The sequence below is a fragment of the Xenopus laevis genome, chromosome 9_10S (genome assembly GCF_017654675.1).
Source record: "Xenopus laevis strain J_2021 chromosome 9_10S, Xenopus_laevis_v10.1, whole genome shotgun sequence".
In the NCBI taxonomy this organism is placed as follows: domain Eukaryota; kingdom Metazoa; phylum Chordata; class Amphibia; order Anura; family Pipidae; genus Xenopus; species Xenopus laevis.
This window is the reverse complement of record NC_054388.1, coordinates 22487154-22500627: the sequence shown is the minus strand read 5'-3', so window position 1 is coordinate 22500627 and position 13474 is coordinate 22487154. Positions and strand designations below refer to the sequence as shown.

Below are 13474 nucleotides of genomic sequence, written 5' to 3'. Positions count from 1 at the left end.
ATTAAGTCCTTTTACATTAAGAGATACTATCTTAGCCATACTTTAGGATAGTCATATATAGCATAAATTAAGCTATCTTACATATCATATACAGAGATTCAGGCTTAGATATTAGTAACCTTACTATGCGCCCAGTATCCTCTATAGCTTGACTCAAATATGAGACACCACTATATAGAGAGACCGTTATCAGAGGATTTTCCCAGCTTACATGGACATCTAGAGTTGTTGTACATTTAACGAAAAAAAAAGATTAGAGACAAACATATTCTTAACATAGACAATCAGGTACCAAAGCCACAGACCCTTCAATAAAGCCACAGACCCTTCAATAAAAGGGCCCCTCTTGCTGTTAAATATCGTCTACGAATGAAACCCAGTAAACCTTTACCTAGAAGAAATAAAGAAAAAAAACAGAAAAAAAGACTATTGTGTCTATACAATGGCTAAGGTTCACATACCTAAGCCTAAGGGGAGCAAACATAAGAGATTCCCCCCCAGCGATTGAAAAAAAAAAGGGGGATGGGGGTAACCAGTTCAGACACTGTGTAGTCATTGAAAGTATTGTATAAAGTTCCAAAGAGACTTTAAGTCCAGCAGGGAATACTGTAGGTAGTATAAATTCATATATCCCTGTTTAGGCAGATTGCAGTTAGTAAAGGATGAAGAGAGACTCAGAACTAGACTGACTAGGTGAAACTAGGGCTAGAGCGAGCCTTCTTCCCTGATTTCATTACTATTTTACCTATACTGTACATGGTCATTTTTTCCAACAACATATTGTTCTTAGGTAGACTGCCTCTCATTGCCTTCAATACCCAGGGTTCTGAGGAATTTAGTACCATTTGATAAATTTTGCAAAGTATGTAGATGTCCAGAACGGTTCACCATCAGTTTAAAAGGGTAGCCCCACTTGTAGCGAATATTGTGCTCTCTCAGCTTCTGTGTAATAGGCCGAAGTTCCCTCCGCTTAGCCAGAGTAATGGAAGACAGATCTGCAAATATCTGAATCCTGCTTTTCCGAAAATCTATCGATTTAAGTGTTCTCGACTTTGCTAGGAGAGCTTCCTTAGCCTGATAGTGGTGAAAGCAAACCACAATGTCTCTCGGGGGTTTAGTAGCAGGGGGCTTCGGGCCTAATGTGAGCCCTATCCACCCGCCATTTATAATCTAAAAATCCGGGCATATGAATTTAAATAAATCTAGGCGGTAATTTGGGATTGCATCCATACAGATCTCTTCTGGCACTCCCCTAATCCATAGGATTTGCCTACGAGATGTTTTCCAAATCCTCACATGTATTTTTCAGTTGTGTCAATTCTTCCCTAAGGGAGGAATTGTCCCCCTCTAAGATTTACAGTGAGGAATTACGACTACTGCAGGCATCTCTGATTGAAACGATAACACAGACAGTTTCTGGGGCAGTGGCTGGAGCTCTTAAGGAAATTCAGAGAGATATGACAGAAATAGGAGATCGTACAAATAAATTGGAGATAACCACAGAAACTATGAAGAAACAAACTCTCAACCAATCCTTATAAGGTTTAATTAGAGTTAAAGGACTGAAGGACTCCAGAAGCAAACTCCACCGCTGTGCGCCCCACATTGAGACGATAATGGTTCATGAAGGTTCTAGCTAAACTCCAAGAAGCCGTCTGACAGATCCGATCCACCGAAACTTTCGCCACCGCTTCCCAGAATGTGGCCACTGTAGAGTGAGCTTTTATCCCTTTGGGAGCTAGCTTGCATTGTAATCGGTAGGCTTTTGAAATCAGGATAACCATTCAACTGGAAATAGTGGAAGAAGAGGCGGCCTAACCTCTCCTTGCCCCTGCCGGGATAACAAACTATTTTTTCGATCTTCTAAAGGGCTCTGTGGAATCCAGGTACTGCATGAGTGCCCTGGCTGGATCCAAATTCAAAAACAGAGGGTCTTCTGAAGCAGCCAAGTTAGTAGAGAGGGATGGAAGGACAACCTCCAGATCCAGATGAAATGTATAGACAACTTTAGGCAAGAAGGAAACATCCAGCTTTAAAATCACCTTGTCTGGCAGAATGGATATATTATCTTGATCTATGGACAAGGCTTGTAAAAAACTGACCCTGGCCGCTGAGATAATAGCCACTAAAAACAAAGTCTTTAGAGTTATATTCTAGACAGAAACTTCATTCAGTGGCTCAAATGGGGAAGATACTAAGGACTTAAAAACAAGAGGCAAGTCCCATGGTGAAGAGAAAGACCTCTTTGGAGGCCACAATTTCAATGTTGCCATAAAAAATCTTTTGATGACTGGATCTTCTGCCCTTCTAACCCCTGTCATCGCCGACAAGGCTGATACATGAACCTTTAGTGTTCTGTATTGTAAACCCTTGTCCAAACCGTTCTGCAGAAAATTCAAAACTTGTGGTAAATCCGAAACAGACTCTTCTAAGCCATTTTGACTTTGCCAGACCAAAAACCTCTCCCATACTCTGTAATATGTTTTTGAGGTTGAAGAGTTCCTAGCTTGAAGAAGAGTAGTTACCACTGCTTCCGAAAGGCCTAAGTCTTCCAATCTTTTCCGCTCAAACTCCATGCTGTCAGTGAAAGAGAGGCTGGATCCGGATGCAACAGGGGCCCCTGAAGGAGAAGGTCCTTCTTTAATGGTAACCACCAAGGCTTCCCCCTCTCAAAAGAACAGGCGATAAAAGCGGAACTGGTGAAAAGAGATAAACAAGGGGAAAGTCCCAATTCTGGAGAAGTGCATCCACTGCCGCTGCCTGAGGGTGAAATCTCCTCGAGAAGAACATGGGTACTTGAAAATTGCCTGATGAAGCCATCAAGTCGATACTTGGCTCGCCTCACCTCTTCACAAGTTGCTGAAATATCACTGGATTGAGCTGCCACTCGTGCTTGCACAGTCCACTTCTGCTCAAGAAATCTGCCTGCTGATTCTGAGACCCTGGAAGATATACTGCCGTCAGGGCTTCTAGATTCTCCTCTGCCCAAACAAGGGGATACCTCCTGCAGCAGCTGAGCACTCCTTGTACCCCCTGCCTCCTTATGTATGCCACTGCCGTCGTGTTGTCTATCCTGACTTTCACGGATTTTCCCTTCAATAGATGAGCAAAAGCTAACAGGGTACACTTGACTGCCCTGATTTCCAAAATATTGGAAGTGAGATCAAGCCAAACTCCTTGAGCCATGTGAGAGGCCCTTGGAAAGATGCATCTGTCGTTACTAATTCCCAGTGAATATGACGAAGAGGAAAACCCCTCAAAAGGTTTGAAATATTTAGCCACCACTGGAGATCTTCCTTCAGTGACTGTGGTACCACAATCTTCTGAGCCCAATCCTCTTGAAATCTGTCCCACTGGCAAAGAAAAACTTGCTGAGCAGTTCTCATGTGCCACTGAGCCCATTTGGTCACTGGAATAGTAGAAGCCAGGAGACCCAGGATAGACATATAATCCTTGGCTGACATGCAGTCCTCGTCAAGGAGTGAAATTTTCTGACTAATCCTGTGAGCCTTCTCCCCCGGAAGACAGGAGACCTGACCTACTGAGTGTGTTGAAAAGGGCACCTAGGTAAACTGAGACTGAGAGGAATCCAGGGAACTCCATGTTTATCAACCAGCCGTGGACTGAAAGGAAATATAGAACTTGATCCCGGTGTTTCAACAGGAGAGCTGGATCTTTGTTCGACAGAACCAGATCGTCCAAATAATGCCAAATTAATATGCCCTCTTTGTGGAGTTCTGCAATTAGTGGAATCAGAAGCTTTGTAAAAGAAACTGAAAATGTCTCCTGCCTATTGCAAACTGAAGAAAGGGCTGATGACATGCCACCACCAGGACATGAAGATATGCATCTCTCAAATCTATGGAGATTAGCCAGTCCCCTTCCTGGAGCACCGGAATGATGGTATGGATGGATTCCATCTTGAACTTCTTTGGAGCTATGAAGGCATTCAATCTTTTCAGGTCTAAAACTGGCCTCCAACCCCCTGAGGATTTCTTTACCAGAAATCGAATGGAGTAAAAAACCTGACCTCTCTGTCCTTCTGGAACCTGAATGATAGCTTCGTTCACCTGCAACAGCTCCAGATACTCTTCCAAGACCTCTCTTTTTTCCTGAGAACTGAAGAGACGGCAAAAAACTCTTGAACTGGGATAGTGGAAAACTCTATACGATATCCCCGCTCGATCACCAAACTAACCCAAAGGTCTCATACTGTCTTTTCTCACTTGTCTGAAAAACTCGCAAGTCTAACCCCCACCTTGGAGTTTTCCAGCCAAAAATAGTCAGGAAGATTTTTTGGAAGTCTGGGTAAACTTACCTCGACTGGCCAAAGTGCTGGCTCCAGACCAAGAAAAATACCTTGTTGTGTCTTTCTGGTTTGGTCGGGCAAAACCGGATGATCTACCTCTTCCGGTCCCTCGAAAAAGAAAAGATTTAAAAGACTGAGGCTTTTGTTTTTTCTTATCCTGTGGAAGAAAAAGACTCTTTCCCTCCGAGGATTTTGAGATGATGTCATCCAATCTGGACTCAAAAAGTCTCTCTCCTTCAAAAGGCAATGACCACAGGCTCTATTTGGAAGGAGTATCTGCCGACCATTGACGCTGCCAGAGGGCCCTCCTGGCTAAAACCGACAAAGCCATATTATGAGCCATAAGTCAAGTTACATCTATTGCAGCTTCAGAAACAAAAGCAGCAGCCTGCTTTAACTCAGACAAGCCCGCAGAAACATCTTGTAATTCTGCCCTCTCCTTTACGGCTGAATCCAGATTATCGATCTAGAGGGAAATGGCTTTTGCCACTGAAATTAAGGCCACTGCAGGTCGACAAGCAGCTCCAGACACCTGAAAAACTTTTCTCAATTCTGATTCTGCCTTCCTGTCCATGGCATCCTTTAGGACTGAGGAATCATCAATAGGAAGAGTAGTCGTCTTGGCAAGGTGAATGACCGCTGAATCAACTGTTGGAGGAGAATTCCAACACTTTGTATCTTCTCCTAAAAAAGGATACAATCTAGAAAATCTGGATGTCAGAGCAGAAATAGAAACTCTTTTGGATCCCTTAGACCACTCCGACTTGATCAGCTCTGCAACTTCCCGGAAATAAAGGGAAATTTTCCTTGGATCTAACCGATGATGACAGCACGGTTAATGATTATTTATAGACAGAGGTAAAAAATAAAAAAGCAAGCCTGACATGTATCCAAGAATATCTGATATACAAAGGCAGGAGAGCAAGGGAACCACAACTTGGAGGCAGGACAAAAACAAAGAAGTTGCGTGATGGATGACTCAAAACTCCCTGCCTCCCATAGCCTTCAGCGAATGACACTTGGATCTCGGAAGGCGCATGCGCAGTAGCTAACAAATAACTCCGCCATCATTAATAGAAGGGCAGAAGCGGTGAATATGCGCATGCCCAGAAGCTAAAACACGTCACTTCCGGACGCGTGGCCAAACCACCGGCGTCATCTTGGACGAGGCGACCATGATAAGCGGCCATACTGAGAAGGACTGCCAAAACAAAAAGAAAGAACCAGGATGAAAACAGACCCCACTACACCGTTAACCTCCTTCAGGGAGATTACCACAGTGTGCTTTAGGCTCTGGAGAGCCATAAGAAGGTGTCCAACGTTTTGCTCACGAGTGGACCTAAACCTTCTTAATAATCCACAGAGTGTTTTAAGGAAAATCCTGACTGCCCAGAACAGGAAGAACCCCTGCCCTTAACAAAAGGAGCACCAAACGGGTATGAAATGTAAAAATAATTTTAAAAGTAGAAGAATAAAAATCTGTGGTCCGAAAAAAAAGACTGCTGGCCCTAAGGGGGGGGGATGTTTTATAGATTTTGGAGGAGGGACTTTCTGGTCTGGGGGCAGGGTTTATGCTGACATACAGTGGCTAGGAAATTTTAGTTCACAGCAGCTGTAGGAATGTAAATTTCATGAGGGGATAGTGTTTGTAAGAAGAAGGCGTGGCAAGAAGATATATTGTGATGTCTCAAGGTAGGTTTTACTTTACCTGCTGGAAAGGGTTCCTCTGACTCTGGCTGCAGTACAGATAGTAATGAACAACATCTACAAAAGTTATGCAAGAAAGAGAAAAGCCATTTAGTGCTTGATTTGTAGGGAAGTGGACCATATAAAAACAGTGCTTTTATAGAGGCCATGGATAAACTTGCATTTTACAGCAGGGGAATATTATTTTTTATTATTTTAGTCGTGTAATACAAATTACATCACTATACAAAAATTATAAATGATAACAGGAGAACAAGGTAAGACATACGGTAATAAAACAGAAGGAACAATAATGAAGCAGAGAATAAAAAGAAACATGGCAACAGCTGAACTATGGTAAAAAAAATACAGCAAAATAGTATGAAGGTAGATACAAAGGGGCAGATTTACTAAGGGTCGAATATCGAGGGTTAATTAACCCTCGATATTCGACCAGGAACTAAAATCGTTCGACTTCGAATATCGAAGTCGAACGATTTAGCGCAAATCCTGCGATCAAACGATTCGAAGGATTATAATACAACGATCGAAGGAATATCCTTCGATCAAAAAAACACAGGCAAGCCTATGGGGACCTTCCCCATAGGCTAACATTGACTTCGGTAGCTTTTAGCTGCCGAAGTAGGGGGTCGAAGTTTTTCTTAAAGAGACAGTACTTCGACTATCGAATGGTCGAATAGTCGAACGATTTTTAGTTCAAATCGTTCGATTCGAAGTCGAAGTAGTAGTCGAAGGTCGAAGTAGCCCATTCGATGGTCGAAGTAGCCCAAAAAACACTTTGAAATTCGAAGTTTTTTTAATTCGAATCCTTCACTCGAGCTTTGTAAATCTGCCCCTTAGTGTGAATATGAAAGAGAAGGGAAAAGTTATGAGCACATTAATTTTGTAAGCTCTTGTGAGGCACCTGATTTTTATTCTGCAACTTGTTTATGAAATAATTGTAAGACCCTATTTGTTAAAAATGTATATAAAATAGTGCATAACCTGCTAAATAAATAATGATGATTTATGTTTATATGTAGTTCCAAGTATTTTGCCCCATTAGGTTCTCACTTCTGCTGATGAAAAACAGCTCCATGGCATGATGCTATAGCCCACCATCCTTCACTGTATTTACAATGTACAGTATCTGATTAATGGCTACTATGATATGGATGACCCATGCCCACAGTCAAAAAAGAAGCATCATGCTGTAGAGCTGGTTTTAATCACCAGGGACTCAACATCTTGTGGTGCAACATACTAAATACTGCTCAAACTGTTGACAAAAAGACGATGTGAAAGTTCATACTTCAGTAGAATATGAACACCACAGTTAAGTTGGCCACACACAGAAAAGTCCATGTGTTTGCCAAATGAGCGTATCTTTGCCAGATTTGGCCATCTATGTGGAGGGCAGAATTGGGCTGATCAAATCACTTGGTACCTGGGTAAGAAAACAGATCACCATACTTGGTCTGGAGGAGCAGATGTGGCTGCTATTACCAGCCAATGCATGACCATCTTTATACTGGAGTGCAAAAAGATAATTGTCCTGGAATGACCCAGCCAAAGTCCTGATGCCAGGGGCCTACCAGAAAACTTAAGACCATGGCCCCCCAGAAAACCTTAGACCGTGGTCTTTCCAATCTATTATTCCTTCTTTCTTCACTCAACCTCTTTATTCTCCTAGTCTTTTATATCTACTTACTATATTCTTCCATTATTAAGCATTTTTATTCCTAAAAAGAAATTAGGAATAACCATGAAATAGGCTAAATGGTTAGAAGCAAGAGGGCCCACTGACACCTAGGCCCATCGGGAGTTTTCTTAGTATCCCGGTGGGCCAGTCCGACACTGGACACAGTTAAAAATTCCTTATACTGTTTAGAGTAATTAAACTATGTCTGCATATTAGGCTAATGCCAGACGGGCTGAAAATTGGTTTGCTGAAATGTGCAGTCTGAAAATCAGCTCCTATGCTGGCAGTAGCATCCTTTTCTGCCTGCACACAGAATGATGATGTGGGCCTGATTTTGGCGAAGAAACGCACCATTCTCGTGCCTCCATGGGCAGTGTGGTTTTTTTTCCAGAGCCGACACAAAGGTTCCAGATGCAAACAGATGTGCATGTGGCACTAACCTAAGTGCTGAGTCTCAGCCTTCATATTTCAGCAGGCAGATTTCCTGCACCTCTGTCATTAGCCTTACTGAATATCCTGACAAGGGTACAATATTTTGCTCCGTAGCTTCTGGAACTTTCATTCAAACAGGACTGCATTCATCCAATCCAAATATATTTAGACAACCCTTTACTAGCTACAGATATGCAGATTAATCAATAACCCCATAGAACCTAAAAGTCTGTAAGGGCAGTGGCTGACAGGGAGATTTGTCAAAACATGACAGTGGGTGACAAATCTCCTGCAAATGCTTCTCCATTATAAATAACTAAAATCTCTAGAGGTAAACAAATGCATTGTTTTGTTCTTCAGAAGTCACCCAAAGGAGGAAACTTTGGGCAACTATGTGATGCGTCGTAATTGATCTTCTTTCCAAACCTGGCCCTACTCCCTTTTAAAATACCTACTTGCAACCTTGTGGATTCTGCTTTCTTCTTGGGTAAACCCACTGCCACTGTGTCCTTCCAGTACTGCTAAGACAATTGTGGCAGGTAGCATTGTAAACTGTTTTACAAAAACTCATGTATAATATTTCTAAACTTACTTCCAAACATATGTCTTGTTTTAAAATGGGTAAAGATGGCAACCCTGAATAAGTGAAATTAATATCACATAAGGGCGCTGTAGCTTCATTTTACCTGCTGTGATCTGATCTGGAGTCATGTTTAAGATGAATTTGTCTGGAGCCACACAGAAATCACTGGTGCCCTAAAAGATAAGGAGCACTTGGAGTATAACAACACTGTTACAAATAAACACTTCATTTCTTGTATACTAATGCCTGAATTTGGTATTGACTTCCCCAGCAGTTTACAAGAAATTCTCTTCTAAAACACTTAATTTCTTGTAATTGTATGCTAATGCTAGAATTTGGGAATTAAAGTTTATACAGAAGTTTGTACAGAAATTGATGTTTTATGTTGAAGAATAAAAAGCTGATAACATGTCATCTGTCCTTCAATACTTAAGGTGGCTCTGATAGGCCGTTATACACCTTAATACCCAAAAGATACATGATGACATGATGTGACCCATAGTAACATAAATATTTAATGTGCATAGCTACACTTATTAGTCTTCATTTACTATATGTGATGCAGAGTTACATGTGCCCAATTCAGCTGCATTGCTTGGGCACAGTGTAAGTAATAAAAATGTAAGAAGCTTCACGCTCACAGACCCAGTTGTGCTTTTGTTAGTGTGTCATTTTCCCCTCCAAAATGAAAATGATTGTGTCTTCTGGAGAATCATTGAGTTACATATGTTAGATATCACCACCTTTTGTCTAACTACATACACATTAAAGTCCACTACTAAACAGTTGCCACCTTCCAACAAAATTAATAAATAAGTGAGGTTGGTTGCAAAGTTATTTATAGTTACTTATATTATACAGTCTGGGCCCCTGAAGAGGAGTTGGGAGCAGTCTTTAGTAAAAATTACCTAAAAGAAAATATAATTGGGCATTTTGCTCACTAATATATATGCATCTAAAACAACATTCTCAACAGCAAACAGTTTTTAAACCACTGAATTATTGGGGAGCTGTAGTGATGGATATAAAGAAGAGATTCATCAGCATTTGAGCAATTATTGAATAGTTAGACAGGAAAATTGTTTGATCAAGTTTTAAGGGACCGTTCAAATGGGTTAGTTTAACTAATGCAGGAGAAACCAGGGGCTTTATGATCAATCAGTAGATTACCAGCATTCCTACCCAGATGGTAGCATTTTCATTAGGGAGTAGGGGACACATGCACAGACTCATTGTTCTAATTGGGAATGTGGGTCATAATGTGACACACCCCACTAGAACAAAAGCACTTTCCACGTGCAGTATTGCAGCCACAAATGTATTAGCAATCAATTTGTTTATATCTGTGGACAAAGCAGGAAGCATGAAAGAGTTCATGGTTAAAACATGGTGGGGGTTAGAATGCACAAATAATAATAGCAGATGGCATGAAGAAGACAATAGTTCAGAAGGAGTAAGTGAAGAATATAATATAGATCTCTAAGGCTTCTGAATGATTAGATTAAAAGTGCCACCTGGAGATTATTGGGTTAAATGTAATCATGTACTTATAAACTGGATGCAAGAGCATTAGGCGGGGTGTAGAAAATACAGTGCTGTATTCATCAGGGAAGTGCAGTACTTTGTACAACATTCTGGAGCTCAAAGATCTGCACATGTGCACTAAACATTAGAAAGATTACAAAGTGCAAAAAAAACCTAGTTCAGCAGCATCTATGTTTAATTTTATAAAAAGACAAATATAAATTCTGGAGGACAAGAACACCATCAGCACTTTAATGTGGTCCTTGCCCGACGGGTACCGGTATTCTCACAGTATGAACTAATCTTTGATCAGCACTTGCATGGCCATTCAGGCAAAGATCCCCTCATTTGGTGCCCTTAGTAAAAAAGAAAATCTGAATGTGTATGGCCAGCTTTATATTGAGCCAATTTCTTATCAATATTAGAGTTTATTAAGTGACAATCTACTCATCTTCTTAAAACTCAAAGGAGTCATATGAGAACACCCCCCCACCCCCCCACACACACACACCAAACATCATCTATGACAGATCCACATCTTAATAAGCAATGACCCTTTTAGTGCCATTTCCCATTCCTCCTGAGGTCAGATATATTTATGCAGCATCTTTGAGGAAGGAAAGAGGTTGGGTAAAAGCTTTTACTGCTATGAATCAAACAGCAGCTGTTCAGCTGTAACAGTGATGGGTTTAAATTGCTTCAAATGTGTGTATAACAAGTACTGCCATGGTGGCTCAGAAAGAAGTGTTCAGAAATCAATTGCCTGAGAAAAGCTACAGTATGTGAAAAATATATGACTTCTGGAAAGCATCCACATCTGTAACAGTGCAAGCGTGCTGAAATTGTTATTAGTCTGCACCATTTTAAATGGACCAATAGACCATTAAATGGGATGTACACTTACCACTGCAGATGAGGTTTCCAGGGCCAGAGATGCCCAACTCAGCATTAGAGCAATCAGCCCACAGCACAGCATTCTAAAACAAATAAACATAATGGTCACCACCTTAGGGGGTTATCAGTTCATTAATGCAAGTCTCTAATTAATACTGGTCTTATCTATATACCAATTCTATATGATGGACCTAAGAAGCTTACAAACTAAAGTTGGTTAAGTATATAGTGCTTGGTGACTTGTCCATTAATTTAGCGAATATCAAATCTGTTCACGACCTCTTCTGATGGGTTGTCAATAGAATTTATACTTCCACCTAAAGATACAAGCCATAATTCCACCTTAAGCTTCTAGAACAGGATAAGAAAATTGTATGCTACACTTCTTACATAGCATAACTACAATTCCCATAATTCACCACCAACCAACAGGTGTCTACTGGAGTGATTCAGGGAGTTGTACTAAAGCAAACAATGTTCTATAAGCGGATGTTGGCAGGTGCTGATGTTAGTATTGGGAAAAAGCTGTTCTTTACTTTTTATAACTGGATTACAGATGTCAATGAGTTGTTTATGTTTGTTAATTGTAGATGATTAAATATGGGTTCTTCCAATTCTTTCTGACCCGAGTTAGATTTAGTGTGCATTAGTAGTGGATATTCAATCCTGCATTACATGCTACTCGATTCTGCATTATGTCTGCAGCCTCAGCTCTGCCCTGTTCCTCGGTAACTATTCAATTATTCATGTCTTCTGCAGTAGTATCATGTTTTTTCAATTCTTTTTTTTTTCACTGAGTTACTTTTCTCCCATCACTATCATTCCCATCTCAAACAATTATATCATAAATCAATAGGTACCAAGGAGGGGTTGACTGGGCCAGCCATAGAAAATTGTAATAAGAGGATCTCCAAAGGTTTTCCAGCAGCAGAAGGAATGCACCACACCCTTTGTATACTTGCAATTGTTCCTCTTCCCAAAGACGTATAAGGCTTCACTGGAACATGGCTGTTGTTTACTGGAGAAGAGTAGCTTAAGGGGTGATATGATAACTATGTATAAATATATAAGGTAATCATGTAATAATCTCTCTAATGCTTTATTTAACACTAGGTCAGCTAACTATTCCAGCTGACACACAAGGGGGCACCATTCCAATTAGAAGAAAGGAGATTCAGTCTAAATATTCGGAAAGGGTTTTTTTTTACAGTGAGAGCTGTGAAATTGTGGAATTCTGGAGAACCAATTTATCATGCAGTCATCTTTTATTGTGTATTGTGCAATACACAATAAAAAGATGACTACATGAAGAATGGGTTCTCCGGAGTAAAGTTTGCTTGATTTGTAAAGTCGAGACAGCTTATTGGAACCCCTACTCTATATAAAGGACCCTAATACTGGAATAACAGAGAGGACATCACCAATTCTCCAGTTTTACCTTTGAAGTTGTGGAATTCTGTCCCTGATCAGTTGTACTGGCTAGATAGTTTTAATAAGAGGTTAAATTAGCGTTTTAGCAAGTGAGAGAATACAGGATTATGGAAGATAGTTCATAGTACTAGTTGATCCAGGGACTAGTCCGATTGCCATCTTGGAGTCAGGAAGGATTGCATGGAAGGGCAAGAGTGGCCTTCACATAACTATAGCCTAGAGGCCCAGCTGTGTAAGTAGACTATTGGTTAACAGTATTAAATAGAAAAAAAGTGACAAAACCACCATCATTTTACATTAAAACCTTCACTAGATAAAGATATCGATGAACAGAAAAGCAGAATTAGCCTCTGTCAGAGAGAGAACTGAAACAACTCATTTTCAGTAAGATTGATTCCACAACATGGCATCTCCAAAACCGGCACAGAAAATCAATAAGACACAAGCGTGATTCTATTACACAGGGTGCAGCTGCCAGATGGAGGTTCAAGATTAGATTTTTCTAATGAGACAGAACCTTCTGCAACATGTCTTATAAGAAAAGTCATACAGTATATACATACATACAGATATTTACATATATACTGAAGGCTGTCCTACTGAAAACTGACCCAGAGAATTCAACTTGTCTTCTTGCAAGAGCCTCTAAAGTAGAAGGTCAAACACTTTAAAATTTCAGCAACTCATAATTTCTTGACTTTGTAAATGATAACCAAATAGACATTAAGGGGGTTATTTATCAAAATCTGAAAATTCTCAGAATTTTTTGAAAACTACTCCAACCAAATCTGCACTAATTTTTCCCCTTATTTATCAATACATTTTCATGAAAATTTCTTGTTCGGGAAAAAACTCGATAAAATCATGAAAAAAGATTTGATGCCAGAATACCGAAACTTTTTTGGATTCAACA

The 13474-nt window shown here is 40.4% G+C and overlaps 1 protein-coding gene across 3 annotated transcripts in view; it reads right to left on the bottom strand.

The window, feature by feature from the left end:
- ttyh2.S (tweety family member 2 S homeolog) overlaps positions 1 to 13474 on the bottom strand; it is a 94659-nt gene that overhangs the window by 27581 nt on the left and 53604 nt on the right. For 2 of the 3 annotated variants that reach the window (NM_001087123.1, XM_041577654.1), the window contains 3 exon segments: positions 6018 to 6073; positions 8816 to 8885; positions 11141 to 11213. In NM_001087123.1, coding sequence (NP_001080592.1) covers positions 6018 to 6073; positions 8816 to 8885; positions 11141 to 11213 — 199 coding nt within the window. 3 annotated transcript variants of the gene reach the window in all.